We start from the raw sequence: 19,208 nt of genomic DNA on the forward strand, positions 1-19,208 counted from the left end.
GTGCCTTTCTGAAACCAGGAACTGAGAAATATGTAGAAGTTGCCAGGTGTACTTTTCTGTTGTTTTTCTTCTCTCTTGGTTAAACAGAACAATGCATCTGCTTAGTATTTCCTTATCACTACTATGAAGACAGATAACATAGAAAAATTGTACATTACAGCTTTTAAGTTCTGCAATGCCTTATCAGTCAGTCTTGGAAGTCAATTACTTTTTTAGAATTTTTTTCCAACTGGAAAAGTACTATTTGTAAAGTTTCACACTTCCTGCAGTCTTTGCAATTTCCTTTTTACATTTATAAAGTGGATACCTCAGCCTATTAGTGGGAATAAAAACCTATCTTTAAGAATGAAAGCCTTTTATCCATTTTAAAGAAGAAGGGAGGTCAAGGAGAGTGAAATAATTCCACAGAAGCTGGTGTCCTATCACCAAGTCACCCTTTATTTACGTGTGGCGAATCCTTGACACTGATCCAGCTTCCTCAGAACTAGCTCTCAGAGTGAACAGGATGTCTGACATGCGAGCTGTCAGCCAGGATTCCCAGATTGGGGCTGTTAATCTGGTCCAATCAGAGAACTCAATTCTACGAAGTCCAGTTGGATGATCTTGTTACACTCACTAAAGTAGGCATATTTTATGCTTAATTGAAAAGTTAACCTTGAATGTTTTTAACATCAAATTTATTCAGAGACATGTGGCATGGTGGCTCAGTGGTTAGCACACCTGCATCACAGTGCCAGGAACCCAGGTTCGAATCCAGCCTCTGGCGACTGTCTGTGTGAAGTTTGCACATTCTCCCTGTGTAGGTGTGGATTTCCTCCAGGTGCTCCGGTTTCCTCCCACAGTCCAAAGATGTGCAGGTCAGGTGAAAAGGCCATGCTAAATTGCCCATGGTGTTAGGTGCAATAGTCAGAGGGAAATAGTCTGGATGGGTTACTCTTCGGAGGGTCAGTGTGGACTTGTTGGGCCAAAGGGCCTGTTTCCACTCTGTAGGGGAATCTAATCTAATCTAATGTCAGGGTTTTTTTGCTGTGAATGGCAATGTTAGCAATGAGTGAGTGGAAAACCTAAGGAAGTTTAATGAATGAAGTGGCAGCTGAATAATTTTGGATTAAGAACAGATTCACAGCCATCTAACCTTGGAAAGGCATACAACGTGCTGAATATGCTTGAACAGTGAGGCAAATAAGCATGTCTTTTCAGGGTTAGGAGATTAGACCATAAAATGTTGGATCAGCAATAGACCACACAGCCCACTGAGTCTGCTGTGTGATGACATCATGGCTATTCTGATAATCCTCTGATACTTCTACTTATGCTCCAAGCTTTTTAAGGTCACATCCACTTTTGCTTATTCTTACTTGCAGTACTAGTCAACTGGGATTCATAAAGATTTCAGCACACTTGCCAACAGATGTTAATTTTGTCTGAGACTAAACAGCCATTTGTTGAACACGTTCCATTTTCAGGATTCTATATTATTGGTACAAAAAGGACCAAAAAGTGTATTGTATGTTGATCTTACTCCACATTCCATCATCTTGAAGTTTGCTGTACACATATTTTAGATTCCGATGAGGAGAGCAATGAGAAAGGAAGACAATCACCGGTTCCTGAGATCCGCCTCCGAGACTATCAGCAAGAAGTTGCAGCTCCAGCGCTGGAGGGTAAAAATCTCATTATCTGCCTGCCCACAGGAAGTGGAAAAACCAGGGTTGCTGTCTACATTACCAGACATCATCTGGACAAAATGAAGTTACAGGGAAAAACAGGGAAGGTCATAGTGCTTGTTAACAAGGTAATTCACTGTTACTTTGTTTGTAGGTATATTGCGGCAACTGAGTATTTTAAATACCATTTTTGTGGCAATATTCACAATTGAGAGTTATGTTGCTTGAATTACACCAAATGAGGAAATCAATTCTCTGTAAACACCTCGAATCTGACAATCATATATCTTTTTAAATTGGAGATGGACAGATAATTCCAAAAACTCATTTTTATAATTGAAAATTTTTGCAACAGTGTAAACCAGAAACGACATGAGACAATCTCCTCCTAAGTAGCTATATTGAGCCACTGGTTTGAAATTCAGAGCCGAGGAATGAAGTACAGCCAGCAAGACCAGAGCAGTGACTTGTAGCCTTTTTGGCAAGGAAGAACTATAGCAGATCTATAAACATCCTAAATTCTAGGTGCACACAATCTACTTTTTCAAAATGCCAACCTAATCTGTAAATATCAACAGAAATTTGATTAGATGATTCAGTGTTAATTAGCAAAATATATAACCAGAGGATTCCTCTTCCTTCGTAGGACTGCAATGCATGCACACAAATGAATTTGTCTCTCAAAACTAAAATTCTGATGTTTTTCCCTCTTTTTCCATTGCAATGTCCTGACAATTAACATTAAAGAGAAAAGAAAGATGAATACTGTTATCAGGAAAAAAACAAAATTCCTTTTGGGAAAGTAAATACAGATTAAAGGGAGAGATGTTGAAATGGGAATGATGAGAAAATGTTTCTTGGGTCCCAGTTTTAGTAGGGACAAAAGAGAAATATATTCTTGGTATAATGATGATCACAAGAAGGGTTTTATTTGGAAGGGAAGAGAAGGAAACTGTAAGATGTTGAAGAGAAATAAGAGGGGAATAATGGAAAGAAACCCATGTTTGGAATATTGAGGATTCAATTTCTGATCCTGCTACATCTTGAGCGAAATTGTAAGGCTTAACACGCTGACAAAACAGTGCCTGTTCTGGCTCACTGTGATCAATAACATTGACAAACTACTAGATCATGGAGGTAATGAATAAACACTGATCTAATATTGGATGACAGCTTTATAGAGATTACCGTGTTTTGGTTTTCTTGCATCAGTAAATTACAATAGCATTGTTCTTATTTTATTAAAGCCAAAACTGTTTCATGAATATCTGTTGAACTAAGAAAAAAAAGGATAAAGAGCTTGTATTTACATAAATCTTTCCCACACTCAGGATGTCCCTAAGCTCACTAAATACTGCAGCCACTGCTGTATTCTAAGGAAAGCACCAAACAACATTAGATTCCTATTCAAATTCAATTGCGTTGACAAAAATTACACAATATTGTTTCTCTTTCATTCATATGTATCCCAGGTGCCTTTAGTTGATCAGCATTTCCGCAAAGAGTTCAACCCATACCTGAAACATAAATATAGTGTCAGCAAAATAAGTGGTGATACACAACTGAAGATCTCCTTCCCTCAAGTGGTGCGTGAGAATGACATTATTATCTGTACAGCTCAGATCCTGGAGAATCAGCTGGCTGAATCAAACAAAAATGATGCTGACAATCTTGAAATTTCAGGTAATGTTTTACTCTTCTACACGCTTTCATATGCACTGATAATTTTAATACTTCAATCACTTTGACTTGTAACAGATCAGGATGCAACAATAAGACCTTCGACATTTAACAGGCCACACATAAAGGAGATCTTTTAAAATGTTTCATTAAATAGTAATTCATACGAGCAAATGTTAATTAAAAGGAGATTTTTGCTCTCATTTGCCAGTTTTATATCAATTTCCTGTGGAAATTAAGACAAATTTGAAATGAGGCATGTTTTCCCAAAAATAGGATTGTTTCTAAGACAAATCTGGGAACATTTTGAATTGAAGATTGCAATGTTTAAAATTTTGCTCACTTCTGCAGGGTTTTGTTATACTGCTGCTTTTGCATTTCAAGAATATTTTCTTACCATTCTGTTTCTGTTTCTGTTTACTGTCTTGATTTGCAATTCATTGTTGATGCAGGGTTATTTTTCAGATTTTGCACTGGTTGAGTCACTTGATTTCAAAAATCCCTTCCACCAGCCCAACAAAATCAAACGTTAAAACTCATTTCATGGGGAGAAAGCAACATTCTATCTTCCAAGAAAGAATATTATTCAGCTTACTGGTTGAGAATAATACATTACATCGTATTTTGTCAGTGTCAGCTGGGAAAAGCGTGTTAGTCTGAAAAGTAGTAACGTTGTGAACACAAAGTACTGTGTCCCAAAATTTCTGAGAATTCATTGTATTAGGATAAATGTTACTGTATAGGACTTCTGTCTACTCTAATTGCAAATTGACCCCCATTCCACAAGGTGGGGACAGATTCATTTTCAAAGCTAAAATAGGCCTCTGACACTTGCAACAGCTGTGCCTGCCTAGCCCTGATTCTCCTCCCTCCCTCAGTCCACTTGTGTATTGCAGAATTACACATTGCGTCTTACTTCACATTTTCCTAACGTAATACAGAATTGAAGACTTCTTTCTGCAAGCTTGTGTCTCTACAACAAAGAGCATAACTGATTCCCTTTTGAAAGGAATTGATTGGCTTATCTGTGAAGGTTTGGGCTGTCTGCAGAGTCAAGGAGACTCAAGCCAGTTTGCAACTACCAGATGCTTAGCTGAGCCATAGGAAGGAAGGAATTTCCTTGTGAAGATGAGAAACATGTCCCACATCCCTCATAACCTCACCGTGCCTTATGCACTGCACCACCTCCCCCATACCATATGAGCATGGTGTAAGTTCTGCCCAGGGTTCTCATTCCAAAAACACATTCCACTACCGTATCCCACCCTCAAATGGAATACTAAAAGTAAGTGAGGCAGAACTCCAGCCAAGATGGAATTCAGCTCATATTCTACTCCTATTCCCCCCAAATTGAAATTGAAACATGCTTTTCTGAGCACAGGAATTTTAAGGCGATGTTGTTCAGTAAGAATTTGCCTGCAATCAATTATCTGATTTTAACTTGTAATCCAACATAGTTTGTCACGACAGTGGCAATTGTTTTTCAAAATTTTTAAGAATTTTTTTTATTTCTTTGCAATTTTCTGTGCTCCAGGATGTTATCTACCACTAAGCGTTGATGATTGCAGCCGACATTCAGTGTTTTAACTAAGGCTAGATGTAGTAACTTTCTTTTCCATAAATACTGCAATTATAAAATTATTGTATTATCTATCTATTTTAATAGTTAGCATAACAAAAAAACACACTCCATGTAGACATATTTTTACACAGTCCCTTGAATACTCATTTGATTCTTCTGGATCGAGTCCAGAGTGTTTCTCAGCTCCCAACAGATAATTTCCATTCCTTTTCTTTCTCAGTCTGGTAAATTTTAACCTAATAATTGCCACTCCTAGTAAGGCCTTTTCTAGTTATTTACCCTTGGGTATATGCCTTATTTCAAATCCTCATGAACTTTATCTTTTTTAGTCTGAGTGTGAGCTTCACTTCCATTCCAGCATGATGAATCCTCAGCCTCAAGTTATTCTGTCTCTCCCAGATCCTGGTAAACTGCCAGTGTCTTTCTATGGCAATGTGAAATACATGGTCCTTGTATCCAGATAGAAATGCTGATACACTATCCCTGGGACTCAAACTTCCTTTTATTTTGTAGAAAAATTGATACTTTAAAGCATAACTGTTCACAACCCAATACTTTTAACACCTTCCTGGGAACTTGACAACCAGCAGTGTAAAGACTGATGCTGCAGCCACTGTTTCTACATCTTCTTGCAGAAAAACAAAACATACCTCCCCTTTGTCTTTAATAAACATATCACCAAGGCCCGTTTCTCTGCAAACGTAAGAACTGGTCATAGAGCAACTCCACTTTATTCTAAGTTAAAGATTCTCAGTCTTGTAAACCACTTAACTGCAACATAATGTGTGGAGCAATATCGAAGCAGTGGGATAGTTAAAAGCCTACCATCTGTCAACAACCTAAAATTACAGGAAATACATGTCTCTTGTACATCCAGATGCAGTCAGAGATAAGTGATATTACAGTCAGTGACATCCTGCCTGGTTAGATTAGAAAACTGTTACAAAGTAAATGTGGAGACAATGGTGAAAAAGAATATAGTGGAATTATATTCAAAAATAAATAATGAAGGAAAAAATAAATTCAGAAGTTTGCAACAAATAAATCTTGGAACAAATCCAGATCACTCTAGAAGCTTGTGCTAGCAAAGGAAGGATCTCAAATCTGCTTCAGACTTCTAATTTTTCTTTTATCAAGTTGATTAAAAGATAATAAATAAACTGTTTGAACAAATTATTTTTTTAAAGAATGTCATCAACCACCAACCATGTCCACAGGCGTAAGAGCACCATTATCATCCAACTGATGGATAGATTTTAGGAACTCCATTCTCACTGCCTTTCCAGTGTACTCACTGACTTTATAAGACATTCCGCCTTCCGCACTTAGACAAACTATTTTCAACTTGTAAATCTTTATGTACCAGTTCAGTGTTCAAGAAGTGGTGGAATCCGTGTTCTTTCACTCTCAAATATGGAACTTTGTACTAAAATGGCATGCTTTTAATTGCGTAGTAACTTTCAGAGGTCATAGATCATGTAGTTTTGCTGCTATGGAGGGGAGAACTGATTTTCAACTAGAATAAATAATAAATCAGAAGGGAACAATCACTTAAAATTTACAGCTGACATTCCAATAACAGGGTTAAAGATGGAATGTTAAATTGGTCCGGGATTGAAATGTAGGTGGGAAATTGCCCCTGGCCAGTCACCATCAGACATTACAGTGTGGGCAAAACAAATATTTATTTCTAAATTGTGAAAACTTCTATACTGGCTACTAATGGGGATTACTGGTCTGTTTCAAAGCTTTGAGTATGTCATATGAGAAAAGATCTTGTTTTCTTCCAAAAATGGGCAAGAAAGTTATTCTGGCAGCAATAAATTAATTAATACATGCAAATATACATAAAATACTTCCATTCTTGGATATTTGATTAGTGTACGTAACATGTATTATTCCATAAAAATTGCTAAAGTACAACTGGCCACCTACCTAAGATTTAACAGCTCCCATCTGCCTTTTAGAAATAACATTGCAGACAAAGGTCTTCGTGACCTTGGTTTTGTATTGGTTTGAAAATTACTACGTTGAGTTGTGTAGACATCAATAAATTAGCTAGTAAACTGCAAAAATAAAAATCCAATTGCTATGTAAACTGCTATTCAAGCATTAGCTTTATTTTAATCATAAGTAAAATGCATACTGTTGTCTCAATTGCTTAACCTTACTTAACAGTGATTACAAATAATTCAAAATTGCAAAAGAATGTTTGAGCTGTGTTCTAGCTGATTGCACATAATAAAAGCATATTGTAATCAAGGTATGTAGGTAATATAAAGATGTGCATTTAGTTTATGGATGTAATCTGAGTATCGTCTACATTGCAGCTTTATTATTCATTTGAATGTCTTGTTAGCCCCGTCTTGGCTCAGACACAACAGTGTTATTACTAAAAGGGCAAAGTTTGACCCCCACTCCTCGAGATGCAAACTCATAATCTGAGCCACCACTTGAATATACTAGTCACTATAAGAGGGTCATCTACTCCCACAGGTGGACATAGACAATGTACTATTTGAAGAAAAGTAGGCTGTTTCCCCCAGTGTGCTAGCCAACATTTACCTCTCAACCACAGCGGGTTATCTGATCATAAACAAAAACAGAATTTGCTGGAAAGACTGTGCAGAGAAATCAGAGTAAACGTTTCAGGTCGAGTGACCCTTCTTCAGAACTCAGAGGCTGTCAGATCTGCTGAGCTTTTCCAGCAATTTCTGTTTTTGTTTATAATTTTCAGTGTCCACAGTTCTTTCGGGTTTTCTGATCACTTGTCCAATCTTTCTCGATGAGATCTTGCTGTTTACAAATTGACTGTTAAGATTTATTACAATAAATAATGCAATGTGTGATGTACTTTGATCCCCTCAATCAGAAGTCAGTTTATTACTTATTCCCAGCCACGCATATTTCCATGCATTGACAGTGTGTGCTCCATATTTGACTATCATGGCAGATATCACAAATTTGTGTTTCTTGGCTGCAGTGTTCCATCCTGAATTTTAGGCAAGGATGTCAATGGACAAATGGGATTTTACTACCTATTAAACTTGATGAATGGAAAAGCTTGCAAAGCATGTTGGTCTCTGCAAAGTTCCTCAACAAGATCACTAATTCTTAATAGACGATACAATTCCAAATAAAAATATTTACATCTCAGCAAGAACACAGAGCATGCCTCAACTTTATTAGCATTTAACCTATTTTCCAATCAAACTATTCAGAGATATTAGTATACACTAAGGAGGACTTGAACCCAGGACTCCTGATCCAGGCATAGACACACTACCACTGTCTCATCTTTATTTATCTGCTATTGTGTTTGTACTAGTCCAAGAAAACAATCAGTCATTGATATAAATTTGCAACTTGCCATCAAAGCAGTAACCTGGCAAACTAGACTATAGACTGAAAACTGTTTATACTCTAAACAGGAAAATCTGTATCTCCAGATTACCTGCTGGGAACTGAAGAGAAAAAAATCCCCCATATTTATAAAAGAAGTTGCACATTGTACATCAATTAATGCTTTTGAAGATTTTATTTTCTGAGAATGTGTGTTTCTGTAATATGATATAAACACTTTGTTCTTACCAGATTTTTCATTGATAATAATTGATGAATGCCACCACACTCAGAAAGAAGGAGTGTATAAGAGCATAATGACCAGATACATTGAACAAAAGCTGAACAATAAAAAAGGAATTGTACAAGTCTCACTTCCACAGATCCTAGGACTGACAGCATCGCCTGGTGTAGGTGGCGCAAAGAATAGAAAAAATGCAGAATCGCACATTATACAAGTAAGAGTTTATATTTGTTCTGCCTACTTCTCTCCTTCGTGAATGGGAATTATCTGAAACCTATTCTTTGTCCATCTTCAACAATAAGGAACAACTCTTAAAAGATATCCCCTACTTTAGCAGATCTGCATGTGAATGCACATTACTGAAGATAACAGCATGGTATCTGTGAAATTAATCAAATATGTTGGTAAACAGAAGAAAATATTAACATTAGACGTTGCTTAATACAAAAATAGAAAATGATTATCGAAAAGGGAATAATAATGTTATCCTAAAATCTGACTTAAGTCTTTTAACAATCCTAAATCATCATTGGTATGTACATTACTCTCAGCACTTGGTATTTGTTTTAATAATTTTACTAATATTTGCAATATAGGAGTAATAGTTGTCTCCTTCTGGGCTTTTAATTAAATGTTAACCAATGTCAGAATAATTGGCATTGCCGCAATGATCAATAAATATGTGAAGACTGTGGTTAAAGGTAGAAGGATGATATTATGTACTTCACAATTAGTTGTATTATATTTCTTTTACCTCTATTGCTTTGAAAATTGCTGTGGTCTTTTGTTTCTTTTGAAACAAAATCTCTAAGTTTCTATTAATAGACTGGTCGACTCATTTGTAACTTGTTAGACAGCCTCTTGTTTCTATTGAGCTGCAATTTTTTTTTTGATAACGTTTTGGTTTAAGTAGCTCCATAAAGTAACTAGACTGGCTTATCTGTTTCACTTCCTTAAGCCACTGGCCAAAATGCCAGTTTCAACGAAACCCTACTTATGAATTAGTTGCTTTAGGATGTGATCAAGCATATTTATTTTGCAAGCAGTATCGAACAATGTTAATTATTAATTAATTATCCTGAAAACAGTTATGTTGGAGCAACAGTAGGCAATTGAGCCCCTTGAGTCATTCAATTGGATTGTGATTGCTCTATAATAAAAGCAAAATACTATGATGCTGGATATCTGGGATAAAGGAGGAGAAAGTGAGGTCTGCAGATGCTGGAGATCAGAGCTGAAAATGTGTTGCTGGAAAAGCGCAGCAGGTCAGGCAGCATCCAAGGAACAGGAGATTCCTGAAGAAAGGCTTATGCCCGAAACGTCGAATCACCTATCTGAGATAAAGGTGCTGCAGAAACTCAGCAAATCTGGCAGCATTTGTGGAGGGGAAAATAGAGTTAAAATATTGAGTCCAGTATGACTTTGCTTCAGAACTCATTGGGTTTTTGACTGGATCAAAATCCTGGAGCACCCTCCCTAACAGCTTTGTGAGTATAGCTCCATTATTGGGACAAGAGCAGTTGAAGAAGGCAGCCCATCCCTTCTCAAAGGCCATTGGATTAAGCAATGAATAAATAAATGAATATAATTAAAGAGATGTAAGTGCTACACTGATGCAGCACAGGAGTACAATTTAGTTTCAGACAAACTAAGTGCAGGTGCACTAAGCTTAATAGGGCAAATCAAGAAAATGTTATGAAGTAAACTCAATTAGTTTAGGAGAAAGTGAGGACTGCAGATGCTGGAGATCAGAGCTGAAAATGTGTTGCTGGAAAAGCGCAGCAGGTCAGGCAGAATCCAAGGAGCTGGAGAATTGACGTTTCAGGCATGAGCCCTTCTTCAGGAAGAAGGGCTGAAGAAGCCCTTCCTGAAGAAGGGCTCATGCCCGAAACGTCAATTCTCCTGTTCCTTGGATGCTGCCTTACCTGCTGCGCTTTTCCAGCAACACATTTTCAACTCCTCAATGAGTTTAACAGTTTTTTTTCTGTTTTTGATTTTTAGATTTGTGCAAACCTAGATGCCTACAAAATAATGACTGTTAAGGAGCATTATGCACAACTGAAAGACCAAGTGAAAGATCCTGTCAAAAAGATGGAGATTGCAGAAGAAAGAATAAAAGTACAAATATTTACTTCTGGAAGTCAATATAAGTAACATTTATTTTTGTTTAAATAAAAACAGTAACAGAGCTTGGTCTGGTATAAAATTGGTCCAAAATTATTAAAGGTACGCAACAAATCTCTGTTACTGTTCATTTGGAATTCTGCTTTCTGTCTGAACCTCACAATGATAGATTACAATACCTTCTGTGAAAAATCAAGTGATTTCCTGGAAGAGGCAAGAAACAAGTCTTAAAAACCCAAATCAATTAGCAAGAAAGAATGAAATCTGGAAAATTCCCGTCTGATCCCAAAAGGGAAACAACTAGGGTTTTATTGTTTTTTTTGCATTCTGTTGCCTTTTCCAACTGTAATATTTAGCACAATAACATCGAAATGGGTCATTGACCTGAAATATTTTTTGTTTCTCCATAGATACAAGCTGACCTGCTGAGTGTTATCAATATTTTCTGCCATTACTCTAAAATTACAATATCTGTACATTTTGTTGTTTTAAAGCATTCTCCCAGAATAATACATGAAATATACACAGCATTCAAACCTCCAGAAATTATGTCAGCTGTCCTAATAGATACTATTTTCCCATTCAATAGAGACAGAAGATGCTGTTGTTAGATGTAGACACATAGTAGATCATATTTTAGACAATGACATTCAACTATCACAAAGTACATGTTAAAGACTCTTTATTTAAGTTACTGATTTCTCATTCTGTTTGGTTTTAAGGATCCTTTTGGAGGACAAATCAAAGAAATGATGACAAAAATTCACACATACCTTGGACGAGAACCCACGTCAGATTTTGGCACGCAGTCTTATGAGCAATGGATTGTGCAGAAAGAGAAATCAGGTTAAAAAGAGCATTGTGTGTTTGTAGAAACTTAAGTAAACTGTTTGACCATTTTATTAGGCATATCACTCTTTCTGTCTTTTGACTCTTGCCTACCTAGCTGTTTTTGTTCCCCTTGAGTTCATTTGCCTCATGCATAAATATCAAATTCTCTTTTTAACCATCATAGTTGATATTTTCCAAGTTTTATACCCTTCTGTGACATCACAGCCAAAATGTCACAAGGTTTTGTATGAAGTAGTTTTGCTAGATAAGCTATTCACTGTACATGTTATAATTTGAAGATTATGTTTATAATTGTACTCAAGCAATGGAGAAATGTATCCAAAATTAGAAAGCATGAGAAAATATCAATATTACATAGTGGACGTCTTGGTTAGAGATTTTTTATTCTAATACAGACATTTAATCATTATGTGGGAACATGGCATTCACACACAAAATATACATTAAAAATGTACTAAAGACTGAATTTTAAGCAAGCATAAGCACCTAGGAACCAATACTGAAATAGGCATTTGTATATTTGCATCTGCAAATCAAGAACTAAATGCCTGTTCCCACTTTCTGGCTCAGAATTAACGTTCCTGATCCTCCTAGTCTCACAAAAATAATAGTTAAAGCAAAATCCTTGACATTTGGCTGAGAAGTGTTGAGACCATTCGGTGGAATGGATGTCCTTGATACACAATCTTCTCAATTTACCTCAAAATTCAGGCAGTGTACTATTACAGCACCCCAATTTCTATATTACTTGTCTTGTCCAGTGAAACAGGTAGACGATACCATTAAGCACCTCAAAACGAAACCCATGTTGGCAGCAACTGGAATATTATCTAATGAGGCTGAATGTTGAATCCATTGCTATTTTCGAACATCTCAGACAACACTTTTAGACCTCAGCTGGAGATTTGCATAGAGTTTTGGTGCCACATTATAGGAAAGATGGGAATGCATTGCAGTGAGTGCAGAAACAATTTACATGAATGGTTCCAAGAATGAACAAGTTGCAATTGTTCTTGGATAGAAGAAGAGGTTTTCAAAACATAGAACATAGAACATTATAATGAAGTATAGGCTCTTTGGTTCTCAATGTTGCACTGACCTGTGGAGCCAATTTGAATCCTCTCTATCCTACACTACTCCATTTTCATCCATATGTTTATCCAATGACCATTTAAATGCTCTTAAGTTGGCAGCTCTACTACTGTTACAGGCAGGGCATTCCACACCCCTACTACTCTGAGTAAAGAAAGACCTCTGATATCTGTCCTATATCTATCACCCCTCAATCTAAAGCTATATCCCCTCGCACCAGCCATCACCATCTGAGGAAAAAGGCTCTCATTGTCCACCCTATCTAACCCTCTGATTATCTTATATGCCTCAATTAAGTTAGCTCTCAACCTTCTTCTCTCTAATGAAAACAGCCTCAAGTCCCTCAGTCTTTCCCTCATAAGACCTTCCCTCCATACCAGGCAACATTCTAGTAAATCATCTCTGAACCCTTTCCAAAGCTTCCACATCCTGTAATGCGGGGACCAGAACTGTACACAATACTCCAAACCACACCAGAGTTTTGTACAGCTGCAGCATGACCTCATGGTTCTGAAATTCAATCGTATGCTTCTTAACAAACGTGTAAACCTGGATAGGCTGGATAGAGTTAATAGGGAGACGCTGATCCCACTCATAAAAGAATAGAAGAACAAGAAGATATGTGTTTAAATGATATGAAAATGAACCAAGTGTGATGTGTAAAAATGTTTTTCCTCACTAGTGAGTACAGAACAACCTTGATTATCTGAATATCATTTAACTGAGTTATCTGAGCATTCGAATATCCAAACAAAATACTCCCCACCCATGTTGTTTGGATAATTGAGGTTGCCCTGTAGTTAGGATATAGAATGCACTGCCTGGGAGTGTGGTAGAGGCAGATTCTATTAAGGTATTCAAGAGGGCACTGTTCGAGAAAATGGGGTAAAGCAGGAGATTAGCTCTAGGTCTGAGAACAGCCATGATAGGTAGCATGATGTCCCTCTGTGCCAGAACAATTCTGTAATTCTAATTCTAGCCTAGATCATTTGCCATTGTCCCAAAGGGTCATACAGAAAGAGGAAAACAACTGGTGATAGTTTAACCTGAGGGTCACCACACTCAGAGAGGGGAAAGGTTGAGAAGGTGGGACTTTTATGGTAACCTCAGTTATGGTTTTATGGTAACCTTGGTATGGGAATTAAGCCCATGCCTTGGCATTAACTGCATCACTAGACTGCCATCCAGTCAACTGGGCTAACCCCAAACCCTCTTACGTACAGTAGGTGTGCTAGGGTTACACACAAGTATTCTTAAACATTAGGGGCAGTAACCACAATATCTTTGTACAGTCACAAACCAACTTTGGGCCTTTGTCATCTCATGTTTTGAGCAGTATAGAATGAGGCTAATCTTAACCTCATTGGGTAGTTACAGTTTAGAAAACTATGAGTGACTATACTGGACTTCAGCTTACTCATACGCACGTATTGTGAATTATGTCACTTCATCTTCCACAGGAGCCAAAGAGAATAATCGGAAACTACGTGTCTGTGCAGAGCATTTAAGAAAATACAATGATGCCCTGATGATTAATGATACCATAAGGATGATCGATGCATACAATTATCTCACAGACTTCTATAAAGATGAGAAAAGGAAGAAGGTCATGGATGATGATGACGATGTACCAAAGTCAAAGCTGGATGATACTGATAGATATCTTATCGGTCTTTTTAATGGTAATATTCCCTTTAATATGTAGCATACTCTTGAAAAGCTTAGTAAATATTCATGTATAAGCTAATTACCCAGTCATGTTCACTCTTCCCAAATTAACATTTTTTTTTGTACAGACTTTCTTTAGTTTTTTAACTGCAGTCCCTTAGTTAGTTTTAAGGTATGATAATACCTGTCCTGATAATACCTTGGTCAATAATGTGGTCATTCAATAAAACCTTTGGAAGTCCGTATACACATCAAGTCAAATTACCGTCATTAATCCTCTCTGTTACATTGTTTAAAAAAAACTCAAATCAAGTTGATGTACACACTAAAGTGTGTATAAGATTTTCCTGCAAAGACTTTCAGTCGAACTCTTTTCCTCTTAGTTTCATGTGAAAAAGCGCCTAGTTTTGATGTACCTCATGCCAGTGATGTGATATAGTTGTGTTTGCCAAGTGGCCATCATGTGGAACCATGGAAATGAATTCACCTTGTCTCTCTGAATTTGAGATTTTAATACTCTTTTGTATTTTTTTTCAAAAAATAATACATTCAGTAAGAGTGACTGTGTCGTGGAAATAAATTGGGTTAAGTTAATTACCAGCAAAGGAAAAAATGAAAAGAACAGAGTAGGTTAAAAATTATTTAGCAGGTTTGGAGGGGAGAAACAGATCTAACATTTCAGGTTAAAAATAAAAAAAAACTACAGATGCTATAAATCAGATATAAAAACAGAAGTTGCTGGAAAAGCTCAGCAGGTCTGGCAACATCTGAGAAGAGAAATCAGAATTAACATTTTGATTCCAGGAGTTCTGAGGAAGAGTCACCAGAATTAAAATGTTAACTCTGATTTCCCTTCACAGATACTGGCAGACCTGCTTAACTTTTCGTACAACTGCTGTTTTTGTTTAACGTTTCAGGTTGATGAACTTTTGTCAGAACAGGGGAAAGATAGAAATGTAATAGATTTAAGTAGATCAGTTGGGAAGCTTCGAAAAATAACTAATGAGAAGCTTTGTGAAGACACACAACTTTAATTTCGTGAAAGAAGAGTTGATGAGGCAATGTAAAAAAAAAAGTAGCAATGGCACAGAGACAGACAGTGTGTTAGAGGAGGTATTCATAACAAGCTAAGAGTAAAGGACAGAGATGCAGCCAGCTGCCATTCATTGGAGAGAGTACTTTGAGGATCTCCTCAACCATTCCACTGCTTACCACTCCCATCACTTCAGCACAACTCCATTCCAACATGAGGACAAAAAGCCCAATTGACAACTGAGAACAAACAAGACTACCAGTGCAGATTAAATCCCTGCAGAAATATGGTTGAGAACCACTCTTGGACATATATCCTCATCTCTTTTATTTGGAAGGAGGAGGGCATGCTGGTTGATCTCCGGGATACTAATAGTGACTACCTTCATGAAAATGGAAAATGGAAAAAAACCAAAAAAGTAACTACTGAGGGGTTTACCTGCTGTCAACCATAGGGAAATTTGTTTCAATAATTCTCCTCAATGCTTCCTTCCTGTTGCTCCACTAGAGTCACAGTATGGCTTCTATCCATCAAGAGGCAAAGTGGATATAATTAACATCAAGACAAATTCAAGAAAAGTACATAGAGCAGCAGTAACTTCTGTACAAGGGCCTTTTTTTGATCTCACACAGGACTGTAACTCTGCAAAGATTGAGGGCTTATGGAACATAAAACTCAAATTTGATCACACCAGAAATTCATTATCACTCCCCACTTGATACACCACAATTGCAATCGGTGATCCTCACCAATGAATCCAACAAAGAGATGTTATGTTTACAAACTGGAGGAAAGCAAGGCTGTGTCATCACACCAATGTTCTTCTGCACCTTCTTTGCTGCAACACTCCACCCCAACTTCACGAAACTTCCAAGTGGAGTTGAACTTGCCTGTAGGATAAGCCAGAAATTATTCAACTGCTTTGCCTCCAGTTTGGAATGAAAACCATCCAAAATCATTCAGCTACACTATACAGATGGTGCTTGCATGTGTGCACAATCAGAGGATAAGCTTCAAACTATCATGGACACATTCAGGCATGCATATGGGAGAATGGGCCTAAGGCCCATTGGAAAGCAAAGCTCCCCCATCAGCTGCTCCTGCCTTGCAACACTGTTCCCCTGACTATTAAGATCTGTGGCGGGTGACTGGACAACATGGATCGATCCTCATACCTTGGGAACCTCCTCTCAGAAGTCAACAATGAAATTCAACATTGCCTTATGTTGCTGACACAACCTTTGTCCATGTGAAAAACAGAGCGTTTGATGAGAAAGACCTCAAGCCCAACATAAAGTTCAAGGCAGTAAGGATACCTTCTCTTTGCACTTGGGATGTGGACAATATATAGTAACTATCTTAAATCCCTAAAGAAATATCACCAGTAATACCTCTCTAAAATCCAACCAATCCCTGTGCAGATTAGATGCTCCAATATCAGTGTCCTTTATCAAGCCACCATCTCCAATATCCATGGCACAGCTTCCTGTCAAACAACTGAGTTGAGCAAGCCACCTTGACCAAATGCCTGACATATATTTCCCAAAACAAGCTCTTTACTCTGAGCTTTGTCATTTCCTGATGAAGGGCTTATGCTCGAAACGTCGAATTCTCTATTCCTGAGATGCTGCCTAACCTGCTGTGCTTTGACCAGCAACACATTTGCAGCTGTGATCTCCAGCATCTGCAGACCTCATTTTTTATTCAAGCAGTTTCACAGGGCAGAGAAAAGGTTTTGAACAAACCCTCGAAACCTCTGAAAATTTGCACTATCTACCGTAACTGTGGGGGATGTCTTGTCCAAAAACATCCAACTGCATGAGAAGCATCCATGAAGGTTCTAACCATCTCATGCATCTCTGAGCATCACACCCTCTTGTCTCCTTAAACACCACATGTCCAACCTGCGGCACAGCATTGCAGATCCAACATTGGACTATTCAGTTGCATCAAGCCCCACAATTCTGGAGTGGAAGAAGGTCAGCGTTGGACTCAAGGACCTGTCTGAGAAGGAGAACAAGAATGATAACAATAATAAATGGTTTGGATCCAAAATCAAATGTTAGTGAAGAACAAGTTCAAAATATGAAAAGAAAGGGGAACAAGATTACTGAAGAAATTGTGGTCTGAAATTGTTAACTCCTCTTGAATCCAGAAGGCTGTAATGTGTCTAAGTTGAACACGTGAAACGATGGAAGAATCAGTTAAGAATTGTCTGCAGAGCCGCTGATTATGGTGATATGGTTGGGGACATATAAATGCAAAGGGCAAAGATGCATGCAGCAAAAACAAAATATTATGAGGACAGCACAGTGATAAACAGTTGTTTTTCAGACTGGCTGCAGACATATAGGTACACCAGGGTACACATTGGTTCTCTTTATTGACATCAATCATCCTGACTTGGAAATACAGGGCATAATTTCAAAAATTGTAAACGATACAGCATTTGGAATGGTTGTGAAGTGGACGACAGAGATTCAGGGACACATTGACAGTTTTATGGAAAGGGCAGATAGGTGGCAGATGCATTTTAATGCAGAGAAGTGTGAGATGGTATTGTTTGCTGGGAAGGTGAGAAGAAGTAATATAAAATAAAGAATATAATTCTAAAGGTGTTACAGAAGCAAAGAGACTTGGGATATGTGCAGACAGATTATTGAGAGTGACAGGACACATTGGGAAAAGTAGTCAATACGGCATAGTGGGATTTATAAATAAAGACACGGCATTGGATTTCATTGAATCAGGATGACTCTGGAGCCATTTAAAAACATGAGCGGGACCAATTCCAGGATTCCCAGCCCTATTCTTGCTGATGTGGGATATCAACAAGTTCACAACCTACACTCGCGACCTAGTCAACTTGAATGTGGGGTGGCATCTCCTAGCCCATTGCAATTTTCAAGCAGTCAGGCCAGCTTCCCCAGCATTCACACTTTATGGCTCTTCACAACAAGCCATAAACTATTGTCTTCATTTGCAAATCTTTTGTATAAGTTCAAAGGTCTTCCCTGTGCCACCCAGCCACTTGCCATAGGCCCTTCATATTCCCTGTGCCTGCTCAATGCCATCTCATGCTCTTTCTATACCCACACATCTAGTATGCACTGTGGACTTAATCAGTGAGACACATGACAACAATGGTAAGTATGGAAACTACTGAGAGAATAAAAGAACCCATTTAAAGTCTTCTTTGAAAAATACAGCTGCTTCTATAACCCTGCACAAGTGTCAATGAAACAGTTTATGTCTCTTAATCTTGTGCAAATAAATATTGAAACATTGTCAGGAGGTCAAGGAAAGAACAACTTAGTGTTTCCATTTAAAAATGGCAATCAAGTAAAGTCAATAATCTATTTCAGTGTTAAAGCAGATTTCATGCTGAGAGAATGCTTTTATAGGCCAAGGTTCTCAGCCAAGCATGCTAAATGATGGTGGGTGGTATGTTCCAATTCTGCCATTGTTAATGAGGATTATTGGTTATGTCCATTATGTGTACTGGATGCCATCATGTGTACTGGGTGAATGGGCACTGAAGAGTGATGAGTTAGCCATGGGTTGTCATGATGAAGACGATGAGCCAATGGGGAAGGAATGGGGTGATGAGATCATAGAGGACCTAACTGCTTTTATTACAACTGGGATCAAATCATAGAAAATTGAGGCAGGCAGTCTTGCCAGCTGTTCTCAGCATTTGGCCTTCCTCATGGCAACCTAGGATCTACTTTTAGTTTTGACCCACTCAGCTCCAGTCTCTATCCACCTCCCTGGAGTGAAAACCACATAATTCAAGTACCCTTGAACTGAAATGAGTCTACTAAGTTGGAAGCTGGAGCTTTTCTTCTTAGAGAAGGACATATTGCGAGGAGATTTGATAAAAGGCATTCAAAACCATGAAGGATAATTAGTGAGAGTATATAG

The 19,208-nt window shown here is 37.8% G+C and overlaps 1 protein-coding gene across 2 annotated transcripts in view; it reads left to right on the forward strand.

Annotated features, from left to right (window-relative positions):
- ifih1 (interferon induced with helicase C domain 1) overlaps positions 1-19,208 on the forward strand; it is a 123,627-nt gene that overhangs the window by 86,128 nt on the left and 18,291 nt on the right. For both annotated transcript variants that reach the window (XM_060827189.1, XM_060827190.1), the window contains exons 5-10: positions 1,566-1,795; positions 3,140-3,350; positions 8,524-8,729; positions 10,517-10,633; positions 11,362-11,485; positions 14,044-14,265. In XM_060827189.1, coding sequence (XP_060683172.1) covers positions 1,566-1,795; positions 3,140-3,350; positions 8,524-8,729; positions 10,517-10,633; positions 11,362-11,485; positions 14,044-14,265 — 1,110 coding nt within the window. The remainder of the gene's footprint in view (positions 1-1,565; positions 1,796-3,139; positions 3,351-8,523; positions 8,730-10,516; positions 10,634-11,361; positions 11,486-14,043; positions 14,266-19,208) is intronic.

This window comes from Hemiscyllium ocellatum, chromosome 7 (genome assembly GCF_020745735.1).
Source record: "Hemiscyllium ocellatum isolate sHemOce1 chromosome 7, sHemOce1.pat.X.cur, whole genome shotgun sequence".
Lineage (NCBI taxonomy): Eukaryota > Metazoa > Chordata > Chondrichthyes > Orectolobiformes > Hemiscylliidae > Hemiscyllium > Hemiscyllium ocellatum.